The following is a 17,580-nucleotide window of genomic DNA, read 5'->3' on the forward strand; positions in this document are numbered from 1 at the left end:
CTATAGATGGCTGTAGTTGCTTTAAAAATATTTATGAATCAAGTTTGGAGACGACGCGTTGTTTAGTATTTGTTTGGCAGCCATTAATAGTGAACCAGAATCACAGTGGTCGATCAAATTAAGTGACGACTCCAAAAATGTTGAAGAAAATTCATTGGATGATCGTCGACTGAAAGGTGGACATGCAGACGTTTCAAAAAGTGAAGTACATCGCTTATTAACTGGAAATTTAGACATGAGAAAGCTGTGCACAAGATGGGTACCGCGTTTGTTCAAAATGGAACCAAAACAGCGTCGTGAAGATGTTTCCATCGAGTATTTCACAAAATTTATACGTCGTTTCATAACTATGAGTCCATCACTTCAGACTCGAAACAAAATTTTAGATTTAAAACGGAAAACCGACTCCAAAGTAGGCAAAGACTGTTGCATCTGCAGACAAGGTCATGGCGACGGTTTTTTGAGATGCGCGTGGGATAATTTCCACTGACTATCTTGGAAAAGGAAAAACTATGAACGGCGCGTATTATTACAACGATTGAACAAAAAGTCAAGCAGAAACTGCCATATTTGGTTAAGAAGAAAGTTTTGTTTCACCAAAACAGTATATCAGCTGAAGCACCCGTTATTCCAATGGCCAAAATGATTGAATAAAAGTTTTAATTGCTACCTCTTACACCCTATTCGCCAGATTTAGTCCCCTCGGATTATTTTCTGTTACCAAACTTAAAAAAAATTGTTCGGTGGTCAATGATGTCGACAGAATGAAGCGAGAAGTTATTTTGACTTAGAACTTAAGATATGTGATTTTGAAAAATCTCCCAAGAATGTATACAAATAGTATAACGTCCATCTTGTGTTTTCGTGAATAATCAAATCGAATTAGTCTTTGAAAGAACTGATTTTAACAATAAAAAGATTCTACAATCGACAAATCGTAGATTGAGTTACGAAATGCAAAACCTTCACCGTTTCTACTAAATTTATTTATTGAATACTTATAACTCATCAATTAGAAACATTTTCGTCTTATAACAAACTTCCGAGCCCCAATCAACTGCGAAGTTCGAGGTTTTAATACAGTCGGAACTAAAATCAAAAAAAAAACATCGAACTGTCAAATCCTGTTTAAAAATTGAATGGAAAACGAGATGGGTCTTTTTAGTCTGCGGATTTTCAAAACAAATGACTGTGAAATAGCGAACGGATTGTGGCAGGAAAGGGTTGAACCTGACATTGCACTTTCTCCTAGAAATTAAGTTCTGTCCGTGACGGATTCTAATTATTATTGATTCAAGTTTACCGTGTTTAATTTGATTCGAATCGTCTGATTCATTCTGTGACATTTCGGCGGGGTTTAAAATCAAATGAAACGATTAAAGATACTCTGTATAGACAAATACTTCGGAAAATCGATAAAGTGAAAAGTTATCTGGAAATGGTCGAAGGGCAACGATCCAAAACTCGCAAACATCCTCCATTTCATGCAATAACGCTCATTTATGAGAATGGGGAGCCAGACGCGGATTCGAACAGTGGCCTGCACGGTTATCTCACCTGACACCTTGTGATTTCTTCCTGTGGGGTTATCTCAAGGACCGCGTTTTTGGCAAGAGTTCCTCGCATCATTCCCGACCTCCGAAAAGCAATTAGCTTCCCATGGTCCGGTCCACAACATCTTCGTCATCGCTCAAAGTTACCAGGAAAAAATATAAAAGTGATTATTAAGGAATTAATCTTGTTGGAATGATGAAAGAAAAACTTTTTTAGGTTAGTTTTAAAACGTTTAAATCCGCATAATTTCCTCGTTTAGTTTTACCAGTGTAAAAAGAAAACATCGGTTGTAATCTAGAAACTAGTGGAAATAAAATTATTGTGATTGTCTAGGTGTGGTTTGGTCGAGACGTGGGCGATTTTCGGCGATATTCCTCGCACGTGTTTGCCATATTTTCCAAGACGAATATCAGACAAAGAATCTGCTACGATTCACAAAATTCTTTTAGTTATTTATGAGTTCAATTCACATATGTATATGTATACTTTTGATTTATATCAACCAGATTCGAATTATAAAGAGATTTTTGAATTTTAAACACATAATCGAAGAAACGATTGTTTTCAACTGTAGATGTTTCATAATGTCCTAAATCCAGTGGACAACTTCACTAGTTTTATCAAATGAATTTGGACATACTACAAATTGAAATTAAACTCTTCGTTTTAAGTTGAGGTTATTAAATTTTCTGAACAAAACAGTCTGCTTTGAAATGATCATGTTTTATTGTAAATCAGGATATTTACTTACCAGAAACTCTAAAACTGAGTCAAGGATTCTTGATAACCAAGAACCTTTCGACAAGGAGCGTGCTTCGGAATGTAACAAAAAGTCTTCATTATTTTCTTCACGCAATTGTACAAATAAACGCGTATTCAATGCAATGCTTCTTATCTTGTTAATACAATATATAATAGAATTGTTTTATCTTTAAAAGTTTTCTATTTAAGAGTGAAATTAACTTCCATGCTCAATTGGACGGCCGGATAGAGTACAGAGTCTGTATTTGGACCTACTTCATACGTATAAGAACTAAATCCCATAATAGAGCCATTACTCAATCTTCTCCTAGAAAGACTCTAGTTGCAAACATTCCATTCTCAACTGGTGCTTAAACAACCGATACAACCCCAACAATACCGTTTAAATCGAAAATGACTTTGATCTACAACCCCAATATTGAAAACTTCATCGTTATTAGAAGATATCCTTTTGTAAATCCAATCTCTTCAATCGTCGGTATTGCAGGTTTTCTGGAATATTTCTGTAACCTGCTGGACCTCTTCAGTATCTGAATAGCTGTGCGATATAGACGCAGCTGTATCCGCTTACTTAAATAATTAAAAAATGTATCACGCTCTTCAAAACGCTGTTTGTTTCGTTGAGTTTTTTAGTTTTTATTACTACCATTGTAAAAAATCACTCAGGACAGCCACTGCTAATGTTGAATGGAGAAATCAAGCCCAAATTTTTGCTCTTATTATCGGCATGCTCGACGTAGATCTTCATCGAGTCTCCCGTGGATTCCTGGTGGTTACCTTGACCACCTCAGGAATCACGGCATTAGAGTCTTTCTGGAACCTCAAAATTCCTTCGTATTCATCGAGTAGTAACCTCAATAGTTCGCCATGACTGGCGGCGCATCCTTTTGAAAAATACTTCACGATATGTTCAAGTTCAACTCCTCATAGACCACCTCGAGCATGTCGAAGACGCAAATCGGCATAGTTTTCACGTTCAACGTAATCATGGGAGGTTTTTATGGTTTTAGATCACTTGGTCTTTCTTTCGGGTTCGTACTGGAAGAATCAGTTTCAAAAAAATAGTTTTCATCTTTGACTTGGCTTGACACGAGCTTATTTTGTTTTAGGATAATTTGGTAACAGCCACTGTTGACTTTGGTGCTTTGTTTATGGATCGTAATGAACAAATCGACCTTTAGATTTGATATACAAGGTGAGGCAGTTAATTCTGTCCTTCCTAACTAATGCAAGCGATTTCTAAAATTGTTCATTAGGTTATGAAACATGCGCTGAGGATTTCCAATCGGATTCTTAAACTGTACGAACAGTTTACTTTACTACAAGAAATAATCACTTGGTGTGAAGTCGGGTGAGCCCAAGGAAACGCTCCGACGATGTTGAAAAATGAATAATAACCTTAATATATCCAAATACAGCACTGAATTCACAGTAACAGATTGACCCCTTTCAAAAATTGGATTATGATTCTCAAACTGTTACTTTGACTTAGTGGAGAGGTTGTTGGTGAAGTTGATGAAGGTTTTGATTACTTAAGTACTAGAGTTTTGTTTGTTAACAAATCTCATTCACTCATTCAGAAGTTGTAAACAATTTTCTGCCAAAAACGCCTCGTAGAATTAGTTTTGGGAACTAAAACCCTTCGAGTTTAAAACATTTTCAAACTCAGTTCGACCCCGTGCAGTTCAGATATGCAAAATGATCAACTGTCGACTTTTCCCTAAAAGAAATGTGAAATCTGAAAAGACTAACCTCAAATAAATGTTTAAAGAGAACATTTTTTATTCAAGTCTAGCTAAACTTTGGAGACGCTATGATATTATTAAGTAAAGTTTCATTTAAATAATATATTTGCTTTCCTTTATATTTTCTTCGCTATCCATCTTGTTATAATGTAATTTCTAACTTTCTAGAATTACTATGTTTATATTTGTTTCTAAATACAATTTGAAAAACAACAAACATCTTCTTCTTATCGTCATAAATCTCGAGACATTCATAATTTCCATATATTTTTTCTGGTACGCGATAAATGATGTTCGTTCCCGAATTTCATCATCCGAACCGAATCGATTTGTATCTAAAGACATTGTCAATGGGGGCTTAGAAAGTCTCATGTTGTTGCTTTCAACTACCAGACCGAGCTCGGAATTTTCGAATATCTTTTCTGAGCTATAACTATCTAGATCTGACGAAATTGAATATTTATCCTAGCAAGACAATATGAATATATATACCTTGAATGGATATAAATATGTTTCGCTTGTCTCTTTATTTTATATACAGTATGTTTTCGAATAAAAAGGTATATATTAAAAATATAATAGTTCAAGAATACAGTCCCTTTATTGGAACGAATATACTTTTCAAAAATCTGAAAAATTAACCACCGAATGCTCGACCTGACTTTTGGAGAAATACTGGAAGTCAATATCATTATGTTTTCCATCTCAAAGCATTCCAGTCACCATGGAACAATGGTCTAATCAATACCGAACGTTTGCTGTAATAAATATTGAACCTAGCAGTGATACTATTGGAATGGAATTTCCGATATATCTTGAGGTTCAGATATTCGAAGCGTTTTTGGGTATTGGGAGTTCACAACCTCTGAATGAGTGACGAAGACATTTTCATCTCGTGAGATTTGTTAACAAACAAAACTAGTAGTTAAGTGATCAAAACCTTCATCAACTTCACCAACAACCTTTCCACTAAGTCAAAATAACAGATTGGGAATCATAATCCCATTTTTGAAAGGGGTCAATCTGTTACCTTAAACGCAGTACTGTATTTGGAAATGTTAAGATTATTATACATTTTTTAACATTGTCGGAACGTTTCCTTGGGCTCCCCGTTCACCCGATTTCACACGAAGCGATTATTTCTTGTGGGGATTTTTTTAAAGTAAACTATTCGAAGTATGACCTCGTACAGTTTAACAATCCGATTGGACAATTTCAGAAATTGCCTGCATTAATCGGGAAGGACAGAATTGACTGCCTCACCTTGTATATCAAATCTAAAGGTCGATTTGTTCATTACGATCCATAAACAAAGCACCAAAGTCAACAGTGGCTGTTACCAAATTATCCTAAAACAAAATAAGCTCGTGTCAAGCCAAGTCAAAGATGAAAACTATTTTTTTGAAACTGATTCTTCCAGTACGAACCCGAAAGAAAGACCAAGTGATCTAAAACCATAAAAACCTCCCATGATTACGTTGAAAGTGAAAACTATGCCGATTTGCTTCTTCGACATGCTCGAGGTGGTCTATGAAGAATTGAACTTGAACAGATCGTGAAGTATTTTTCAAAAGGATGCGCCGCCAGTCATGGCGAACTATTGAGGTTACTACTCGACGAATACGAAGGAATTTTGAGGTTCCAGAAAGACTCTAATGCCGTGATTCCTGAGGTGGTCAAGGTAAACCACTAGGAATCCATGGGAGACTCGACGGAGATCTACGTTGAGCGTGACGATAATGAAGAGCAAAAATTTGGGCTTGATTTCTCCATTCAACATTAGCAGTGGCTGTCCTGAGTGATTTTTTACAATGGTAGTAATAAAAACTAAAAAACTCAACGAAACAAACAGCGTTTTGAAGAGCGTGATACATTTTTTAATTATTTAAGTAAGCGGATACAGCTGCGTCTATATCGCACAGCTATTCAGATACTGAAGAGGTCCAGCAGGTTACAGAAATATTCCAGAAAACCTGCAATACCGACGATTGAAGAGATTGGAGATTTATAAAAGGATATCTTCTAATAACGATGAAGTTTTCAATATTGGGGTTGTAGATCAAAGTCATTTTCGATTTAAACGGTATTGTTGGGGTTGTATCGGTTGTTTAAGCACCAGTTGAGAATGGAATGTTTGCAACTAGAGTCTTTCTAGGAGAAGATTGAGTAATGGCTCTATTATGGGATTTAGTTATTATACGTATGAAGTAGGTCCAAATACAGACTCTGTACTCTATCCGGCCGTCCAATTGAGCATGGAAGTTAATTTCACTCTTAAATAGAAAACTTCTCTGCGAATTTGGAGACGTTCTGGCGGTTCGCTTTTAAAACCGCTGATTCTGGTAGCATATAATGATAATTCTTGCCAGTTTAGAGCATTTTAGATAAATAGAGAAAGTGGAATGTGTGTAATAATGCTCGATATATCCATAAGAATAAGATTCCTGGTTTCTCTATGATTTAGTCCTATTAGAATATCCTTTTGTTTTTGTATTGGTTGCTAATTTTTTTTATTTCTGTTTTACCCACCAGATTTTGTACAATGCACGTTTTAACTTCACGAAAATGGAAAAACGACATGGAAAATTAAACTTTTTTTTTGTACGATTAATTTGTTGTTCAAAATCTTGTTATAATCAAAAATTTCTTTTGACTAGAACTTAACCTTCTCTTTAGGTGTTATTTCTATCAGCTTTTTTAGGAATGTCTCGTTTTGTATTCGTAACCAATCTATTGTGTTGTTTTTATTTTTTGTTCGCATCAAATCCAGAGTCAATCCAGTTGAGTATCGCGACAAATCGAGAAAAATAAAATAGAAAGCACACGTCCAGAAAAACCTCTGACACGACATGATTCCTCAGACGACAATTTGAAGTCATTGCTGTTGGTGTTTTAGAGGTATTTCCACCGCGTTTGCTATTTTTAAGAAAAACTTGTCAGCACTTTAGTTGAATACAGACAATTTTACACGTAAATAATCATTAAATACAATAAAGTTAAATTAAAATAATGAAAATTGTAATACCATTTATCTAATATGGAATTTACTAGAAAAATCATCATCATCATCATATGCAGCGACTTTTTAAGTAGCTGTCTCCTTGGTTCTTCATTTAAGCCCATTGATGTCTGCGATTGGTTAGTCCAAGTCGTTCCTGCTAATTTTTTTATACCATGGTCCCATCTTAGTCTTCTTCTCGATCTTTTGGTGTCTCGTGTTTTGTGGTCCTTCTTTGTATTAGTTGATCCAGGTATACAATTTCCTTAATTTTAGCTACTCTATTTTGTCTCATTCTAATCTACATTTTCCCGCTATTTATTTTGAATTTCCGCGGGAATAAGACGAAATAATTGGATGCTAAATAAGGACCGTACGGGGGATGATCCATCAATTCGATATTTTGACTATTCAAAAACGTTTTTATTTAAATTGACGTGTAAAAAATCGCAATTAGTTTCCGTAATTGTTTTTAAAACTTCTGGTACTATTCAGAAAGTCGTAGATAATAATTAATTCCATTTTTTGACGTTCACTATTAAAAATGACAAACTTTGACACATCCACATCAGTGTTGCCATATCTCAAAACTTAATTATCACTTGGGGGAAATGTACAACTGTGTATTTATTTAAATAAACATCATAAATTGGAAAAATTACGAATTTTCTGATATTCTGATAAAATCAAATTATTTATTTCTTATACAATGAGTTGATGGTATAATGATGATATCGCAAAATTAACGATTTATCAGAATGCTTGTGCACGTAGCTAGGGTCACGATTTGGGGTTCCTGCGTTGCTAAGGACCTACCCCATCTTTTGATGCGTTGAGCTTTACCACGTTGCCACATTGGAATACTTTGCAGGTAGGACGAAAATTTAGACACAAAGTTAACGATTTTTTTTCAAAAAACCAGAATTTTTATGATTTGTTTAGGATTGATGATCTTGAAGAACAAGCTTTCTCATATACAATAATATATTTAGCGTCTAGTAAGTTTAAAACCCTTTTTTATTTTTGAAATTGATGATGCAGAATTCCTATAGTATTCATCAAGTTTAGTTTTGATTTTCTGATAAAAAATCACCACCAGAAGTTCATTTTTCGTTTTGATTTCTGTTAAACTTAAACGCAGATCGTCGAAATTATATAAAGTCAAAAAAATATATTTTCAAATGCCCGAATCTCTCGAGACGACTCCTGAAGACACTAGACACAGACGACAAGATTGCTAGGTATCCACACTCTCGACGTCACGTCTTTTAACCTGACAAGGATCACTAGGAACCGTAACAGGACAATACGATTATTTCAAAAAGCAAATATGGAAACTTTTCCTGAAAAATAGATGGCAACATTGCAGAAGTCTCCCCATCAGGATTATGCGTATTGCGTAGCACCGTCTCCGACCCCAAATGCAGTATTCTATCTATGTGTTGTGTAATCACGACTTAGGGGTTGAAATGAGGGTAGGAATAACTGCAACAAATTTTACAGGGTTGTTAAGGAAAGCCTTAGTGGAAATTTCCACATACAGACATCAAACATAGCGTTATAGATCTCGTTGTACGTCAAATCTGTCAATTAGACGTATCTTATTATTATTTATACGGGGTGTACCGCGACGAGTCAAAACTATCTGTATATGGCAAAATACTATACTAATAAATGGAATACCCTGTATATTAACACATTTTTGAAATCTAGATGAAATTTCAGTATACTTTTGTCTAAAAACTTTTTTATAAAAATGCATACTTTTTGAGTTAGTAAAAAATGAGTTACAGACCCTTATAAATTATTTTTTTACGAGAATACCCCTAAAGATATGAAAATGGTTCCTGTTCGGTTGATTTTAGCAAGGTCAAACGTATTTGAATCTATATTGAAAAATTTTTCATTTTATACAGGGTGTGTTTAAAAAGTGTTCAAACTTTAACTTCATAAATAACAAATTTCTTCATTTTTTTAAATACAATCACCCGGTTTTTTTTATTTTAATGCAATCGGGGGTAAAAAATAAGTATAGTTTCCTATACGTAAACCCTATCGTTATCCAAATATTAAATGTTTTTTGTAAATTTTGAAAATTTAGATCACACCTGCATCTCTAAAAATTTACAGAAAACATTTAATATCTAGATAACGGAAAGGTTTAGGTATAGGATAGTATACATGAATTTGCTTTATTTTTTACCTCCGATTGCATTAAAATAGAAAAAACCGGGTGATTCTATTTAAAAAAATAAAGAAATTTGATATTTATGACGTGAAACTTTGAATACTTTTTATATACACCCTGTATAAAATGAAAAAATTTTCAACATAGATTCAAATACGTCTGACCTTGCTAAAAGTAACCGAAGAGAAACCATTTTCATATCTTCAAGGGTATTTTCGTAAAAAAATAATTTGTAAGGGTATGCAACGGTCAAATTTTTTACAAAAAAATTAATAACTCGAAAAATATTCATTTTTGGAAAAAAGTTTTTATATCAAAGTATACTAAAATTTCCCGTAGATTTCAAAAATGTATTAATATACAGGGTGTTCCATTTATTAGTATAATATTTTGCCATATACAGTTAGTTTTCAACATTGGATTAACAAACTGTTTTTCTCCGTGTAATTAAATTAAATAAATAAACATATCCGACGATCCGAACAGCATTAAACCGTATAAATTATTAACATCGAATGGATTTTTAACGGTACTTTTCCTGCCAGCTGTAATTTCAAAGAGAGCTCTTTTCTGTGTTGGACATCGTCTCGCCTTATAAGATTCGAAAATAGACGTAACGAGACTGGACAAGTTACGACTCCACAAACACGAAAACAGTTACGAATGCAACAACTGGATTTGATAGCAAGAACTACATCAATGGAATACGCAATTAAGTGAGTTGATATACCGTGAGATCACCAAAAGTTCGTAAACAATTTTATGAATAAAATATTATCCCCCTACTTTTGTACATACATTTCACCAAGTTGACTAATTATCCTTGATGTGGTGGGGATAAAACACGACAAATCAAACAACAACAAGTATAAGGATAAATGATCCTTTACTAATAAGGCGATCAGAAACCTTAGATAGTTCCGAAAGGAAGTTTTATTACGATCAAGCAATTGGTGAAGTCTCAGGTCAAATAAAGTCTTACTCTATACTGAGAAAAGAACTTGGTGTTAGACTAGAAGGCTCAATGAAGTTGCTGATGGAATGATCTTCATGTCAGGCAATTATAAACATCCTATTTGGTAGTTAGAAGACATTACCAAGTGTTGAGATGTTATTGGAGTCGAGTAGATGAATTTTTTTACTTACAAGGGGGGGGTCAATGGTGCAGGGAACAATTCTAGAAGTGATCAGAGGCTTGTTGATATAACTGGGATAAATTTGAGATTTCTCTTCTTATTATTCAACCATGATATTTGCTTCCGTAGAAACTACTTCGAATTATGCTTAAGGTTATTGTTAAGGACATGGAGAATTGATTGGATTGATTACTAAGAAGTTAAACATGGATTTCAATCTGTCGTATTTCAATTTTATATTGTAAATAACAAGAGAAAGTTATTAATTAACCAAGAAAAGAAAAATCTATTGATGTATTTTAATGTTGTAAATGCCTTTGTAAAGCAAGAAAAATATTACGTTTTTCTTGTGGAAAATGTGGAAAATATCACCCTGTATTAAACATGTTTCCATTTTTTTTTCAATTTTCAATAATAATGAATGTATCAATACTTATTATTGATAATGTATAAGTCCCTTAAATCGATAACGAAGCTGATTAATTTCTTTTTTAATTTGTTATATTTAAGTTTGTGTTATAGTACAGGAACGTTATGGTTTTTACGCGTTATTTCTTGTACTATAAATGACCGAACTGTGAAATATAAATCGGTCATGTGTATAAGAAAATCAACAACGTTTTCATCTCAGATAACCCCGTTAAATTGTAAATTCACAACTTAAAACGAGCACGTATACCATTAATAAAATTATGTAACTGCAAATATATTCATGACATTCACAAAACATCGGCTGAATCAGTTTTTTTCTTCATCTTTTCTCATCGATTTGCAACAGATAATCACTTGTAAAATGCCAGACGTACATTTTATTTCAACGTTTAATTCAAACATGTGTTTTTAATTAACAGCAAGTTCAACATTCATTTTAAAATACCGAAAAATTGTTGGATGTACGTACAGGGTGGTCAGATAAAAAAGAACAATCCAAACAATGGATCAAAAAAGAAGAACCGGTTTCAAAAAAGGAAAAACTATCAACGTCGAGTATCATGCAACGTTTGAACAAAAAAATATAGTAAAAAAAGCCGCATTTGGCTAAGAAGAAAGTGTTGAAAGGCCCCTAAAATTATTTTCTGTTCCCAGATTTGAAAAAACGACTTGGTAGTAAAAAATTTCCAAAAAATGAAGAGTAATTTTGAGGAGCTTGATTTTTTTAACAAAAAAATAATAAAAGAAACCCCTGCTTTGATAATTCCGTTACATATCATCAAATCGTAAACAGAGAATAAAATATTTAAAATATAAATCGACAATATCCTTTGATATCGTGAGTCTTTATAAAAAAATTTGTATCATTGATAGATTTCACTCACACATCTGCTATGTCAAACAAAAACAAGAGCTACACTCTAACAAGCATCCATCTAGAAGCCCCCAAAGGTTTTTATTGATTCGAACAAAGTTATAAGGGAGCAAATCGTGGTGTCGTATCCCTAGGACAAGGTGAAGAGGGTGATTCGCGTAACTAAATTCGAAACGTGCCCTACAGTCGCACAAGTGGATACTTGAAAGTGAAAATAACTATTGAAATATCGAATAATGAAGTTGATTATAATAGTTAATGATTTCGTTAAAAGTCAATAGGGAAATTATTAGTTAGACCTGGTGAAGGCATTAAGGGATGACGTTAAAACGATTAAATTAAATAAAACATCGATTTTTATCAAAAATAATCCATTTTCTTATCTCCCCTTTCATATTTTCTATAAATTTAGTTCAAGACTAGTTAATATCATCATTTACCTTTTGAATACAAGCAAATACGCGATTTAATTAACTCCAAGTTATAATTAATTAAGAAAAACATATTTCAGATTGAATATCATGTGGAATATGATGAAAAAAAACGAATTATCTACCTTAATTTGATAAGAGTTCAACTTGTTCTTCGGAAGAGCATTGAATGAACTGAAGTCCAATCTTCGTGTGAAGATACCATTAGCTCCACCACCAATACTGTAACCAAAAATATATATTTCAGTACAAAAAATTTCTGTATCTAGTATTCTTTCGAATCCTAATAGTTTTTTTCCATTTTATACGGAGTGTTTTAACATATTTGTTCGATATATTGATCTGGATCAAGATGCATTTTTTGTGATATCTAATTATCGATTATTTATATTTTAAATATGAACAACTCGATTATGTGAATAAAAAATAAAAATTATTTATAATTATATATTTAGTTAGAATTTATAAAGAAATTATTTTGATCGGGACTACCAGATCCAGACTACATACTTGATTTCAAACGGGATTCTAACCGCCCTCTATCTCAGAAACGATTCACCGTATAAAAAAAATTTTTAAACAAAAGTTGTAGAGAATTCAATGTTCTACAATATTGATAACCAATACAAATAGCGTAAAGCCCATAGGAAACGAGTTATTTACTAAAAATGTGTAAAAAATCGATTTTTTTTATTTTTGGCCCCCGATTTTTAAAGCTGCTCATATCGAATTATATGTGAGTTTTAAAAGATGTTTAAGTATGTCAAATGAACAAATTTGAACGACTTTATAGCTGGGTATCTCGATTTTCCTACCTTAAATGACTGGACTAGATAGTTTCCAAGAGAAATATGAATAGTTTTCATTTTTTTAACTAATAAACTTTAAATAAATTGTGTTGTTCAAAAGGTACTCATAATTAACTACTTGAACAGTTTAAATAGATCCACAATTTACAATTTATGGTTTCCGAGGTGTTACATCAAAGGGAAGGGAAAGGGGGTGAGTTTTTAAGGGTAGAAAACGGTTTATCTCGATTTTTGGCAAAACTACAAGTCCTATGGAAAAAAGTCAAATAGCAAAGTTGTAGATAATGAAAAGATCTACAACTTTTGTATTTACACTTTTTTCACATAACCTCAAAATTTATGTGAAAAATTAAAAAAATCAAGTTTTTCGTTTTTAATTTTTATCTTTAACAAAAAATATTTTTTTCTCACGAAATTTTGTGAAAAGTTTTCTTTTTATGTCCCGTATACACTGTAATTTATTTGATTTGAAATATTTGTTTTTCTTTACTTTATTTTGACTAAATATCGAAAAAACACCCTAACTTTCCAACGAAAATGTTCTCGTTAAAATATCGTATTTTTTGAAAAATTCTGTGGGATTTTTATTCTTTGAAATCTTTACTTTTTGATTGTGTAAGAAAATATTACCATCACCATGGTAAACTTTCTCAGAAAAAGCAAAAAATAAAACGAAAATATTCGCATTCGAAATTTTTTTCAATCATGTACAATTTTTAGATATTTATTAAAATTCTAGACTAATTACTAAAGTCCATCAATGTAAGATGAAATCGCATATTTTCCATGTAATTAAAGCGGAAAAATTCAATAAACAATTAAAAATTGTACGTAATGATTTTTTTCGTCTTATTTTTTGCCTTTTCTGAGAAAATTTACCATGGTAATGGTAATATTTTTTTATACTGTTAGAAAGTAGAGTTTTCATCGAATAAAAAACACACCGACTTTTAAAAAAAATCCGATATTTTGACGGGAGAATTTTCATTCGAAGATTAGGGTGCTTTTGCGATATCAAAATAACGTGAAAAAATAAATATTTCAAATCAAATAAATTACAATGTATACGGGACATAAAAAAGTAACTTTTCACAAAATTTCGTGATAAAAAAATGTTTTTTGTAAAATATAGAAATTAAAAACGAAAAACTTGATTTTTTCAGTTTCTCACATAAATTTTGAGGTTATGTGAAAAAAGTGTAAATACAAAACTTGTAGATCTTCTCATTATCTACAACTTTGCTAATTAACTTTTTTCTACAGGACTTGTAGTTTTGCCAAAAATCGAGATAAACCGTTTTGTACCCTTAAAAACTCACCCCCTTTCCCTTCCCTCAGATCGCCCGTAAATTATTTTTCATTTTCATCATTTCTTCCTCCTTTTACAATGGGTTCCATCCTACTAATTTAAGTTTAATTTATTTTTTTTAAATGAATGATTTACAACAAAATGTATACAATACAATCAGTACCTACGTTCTGAAATCATATTTCATTTCGTTAAATACTTATCGTCAAAAAAATACTAAATTGTGTAATAATTTAAACATTAAATCATTCTCAAATTGTCAAATTCAATAAATAACAAAAAAATCTATGTCAGAGTTTTTTCTGATTTTTTTTGTTAGTAAATCGTTATTCTATTTGACCTTGACCATGGATTATATTCAAAATAAAAGGCAGTGGAGCAACGAAGAACTTGTTGACCTTGGATTTGCTAAACAAAGCAGAATCACGTCAGAAGTCGTTGCGGTTTGTAAAATCTTTTTGCACTAGTAAAGATCGAGAAGAGTAAACAAAAAAATTGTGTGGGAAGAAGAATTTTTCGTTTTATAAATAACTAGTAAATACTTGGGGAGTCTCGTTCATTTTTATTAATTGAAACCGATATGAAACTAGCTGGTATCATAATCAAATACTACTTGAATACTAATAGGAAAATGAACAAAATTGACGGTATATTCAGTGCAATTTAAACGTGGAAATCAATGACAAAGCTGTGGCTGTTTAGGCCAAGTACTTGTATATCCAAAGTTGAAATTACGTCCTCACAATTTGACGTTTTACATTCATTCTATTGCAAAATATCAATTGATATCTATCACTCAATTCAAGATCTCGATAGTGACAATTATTTCGGATAATAACATCGACAGATTCTCCATTCTGTCGAATGTGAGGACGAAAAATATTTGCGTTGGAAATTTTATTTTGATATTTTAGATAACTAAAACTTCTTTTTTATTTTATTTACGATTAATCCATGCAATAAATACAATATATAAATACGTCACATTTTGTTTCCTTTAGTTATATTAGTGTTAACAGGCCTAAAAAACGCAATATAGAGAGGAATCGGTAGCCCTACGCAATGCAGCCGATATTGGACCTACCGGGAATGTAGTTTGACGTAGGCCCAATATAGAGAGACCCTTCATGCCGGTTTTCAAGGTCGTAGGGTCATTATAAATTCGATAACAGAGAAGCGGTGTTGCGATCCATCCACAATGTTTGTCTGCTGCATAATTATCGATTTTTTTTAACGAAGGATTATTATTTGTCTGTATGTCTATATACAGAAATTTTTGAATGTTACGAGGTGTGATTGGAAAATTAGAAAATGGTAGTCTCAATGCAACTATTTTCCAACGTTGCCAACTCTACGTTTATTTACGTAGATCTATGTATTTTAGGCGTTTTCTTCTCAATTTGTACAAGGTTTAAACCGTGGATGGAAAATTCTAAAGAACATAAATCTTCCATTCTGTTCTAAGAAAATCAGCTAAACTTTTCAAATTAAATTTTTGTTCAAAATGGGAATTGGCAACACTGGTTCAATAATTAGCAGTTCGGCTTGACGTAACTCTGTCTAGTTTGAGTATTTTTTTTTTTTCAATTCAATATTTCAATGAATTCCAAGTTTTTTGGAATTTTTCACGTTTCATCTGCGATCAAATTTCAATTAAAGAAACTTTTTAATATTAAAAGTTATTAGATGATTAAAAAGTTAATAATAAAATCGATAAAAAAAATTTAATACATTTTTTATCAACTCCACGATAAATAAAATATATGAAAAGTACAAAGAAAAATCAACGAAAGTTAAAAATAGCTTCGGAAAATATTATAACTGTCACTGATACCTATTTTTGACATATAGACAAGAGAATATACCACAAAGGTAGAAATAATGAAAAAATATGAGTAAAACAATTCTTATTCCATCATCAAACCAAGTTTCGATAATCCAGTTACCATCTTCACAAAGTAAACATAAATCTGATCGTATTTCTGCAGCTCCCACAATTATCCAATAAGAAATTTGAAATTTTATTACAAAAAACGTGAAAATAATCAAAATAGTTTGTATAAATTATAAATAGTTTCAAATCTACCGATATATAACCAAATAATTCTTTCAATACATCCTTGTTGATAATATTAAACCCCTTCGTCTATCTTCGAACAAGAAATGAATTTTCTATTTAATCTGTATAAATATTTGTTGTGACAAAACCATCTTATCATTATCATAAAGCAAATAAGTCATTTTTTAAAACTCGAACAAACCAATCATTTCGAGAAAGACGTACAGCTGTTGAAACAAAAAAAAAACAACTAATAAACTAATCTCTGGAAAACATTCAAAATAGATTTTCTAGTACTTATTCGTGGGGCTCACTTTGTATAATAAAATGAAAAGTAAGTTTCTAAATCAGTAATGATTTACACTCGACATAACCTCAACAATGTCAACGAAATAATTAAAAAATATTTTGTACCCCCTTCCTTTGCGAGACGCAAAAGATATACTTATTTTACAAATATTTAAGTGTATGTAGGAAATTGCAGGTGATTTTGAGAGTTGACCTGGTGTTTATACTAAATTTATATTTACAAAAGTGCGCTACCCAAACCACAAGAATGAAGTAACTACTACTGAATGTCTGATTCCCGATAGTCGGATTGATATGTCCGTACAGTGTTGCAACATACAATAATTTAAGAATTATCTTAATTTGTATATGCTAATAATACGATAAAAACTGATATTATTAATATCCTTGACATTGAAAATAGATTATAGAATGCATTCGAAATTACTGATAAATAAACGATTTTATGTTGTTTACTGAAACAAAATTCTATCTAAAAAACGTGACCGCATAAAGGAGTCTGAAATCTTTTAATTGATTTACTCGATTTTAATTACTTTCTAGAAACTAGTTGAAAACAATTGTGTGATGAGTTCATTCCTCCTCTAAACTAGATTAACGATATACGAAAATTGTTTAGTATAATAAAATATGATTACTTTGTTTGCGATCAAGGTAACGTCATAAATAGGTCAGTGTTGACTGATTCGTACGTAATGCTTGAATTAATGGATAATTAATGTCTAGTGTGGAAAATGAAATAAAACTATGCTTAATGCAGTAGCGTACATTAATTTTTTTCGTTGTTTGTTGTCTACCCGGTAGGTTGGGTATGATTTCTTATACCCAACATAGTGAACGCGGTAGTAAAAAATTGGATGACAGTTGACAGCTTTCAATAACGTGTACTAACGTTTTCTGTTTTATTTTATTTTTCTAAAATAGATTATAATTTTATAACAAAGGTTAACAATTATCATTTACCTGAACCGTTC

The 17,580-nt window shown here is 31.9% G+C and overlaps 1 protein-coding gene and 1 long non-coding RNA gene across 3 annotated transcripts in view; one reads left to right on the plus strand and one right to left on the minus strand.

The window, feature by feature from the left end:
* The window catches only part of LOC130452509 (headcase protein), a 188,046-nt gene that overhangs the window by 109,909 nt on the left and 60,557 nt on the right, over positions 1 to 17,580 (minus strand). The window contains exon 2 of the mRNA XM_056791830.1: positions 12,246 to 12,342. Coding sequence (XP_056647808.1) covers positions 12,246 to 12,342 — 97 coding nt within the window. The remainder of the gene's footprint in view (positions 1 to 12,245; positions 12,343 to 17,580) is intronic.
* LOC130452510 (uncharacterized) overlaps positions 1 to 17,580 on the plus strand; it is a 153,482-nt gene that overhangs the window by 26,042 nt on the left and 109,860 nt on the right. The gene's annotated exons all lie outside the window — the stretch shown is intronic.

The sequence above is a fragment of the Diorhabda sublineata genome, chromosome 1 (assembly GCF_026230105.1).
Source record: "Diorhabda sublineata isolate icDioSubl1.1 chromosome 1, icDioSubl1.1, whole genome shotgun sequence".
Taxonomy (NCBI): Eukaryota; Metazoa; Arthropoda; class Insecta; order Coleoptera; family Chrysomelidae; genus Diorhabda; species Diorhabda sublineata.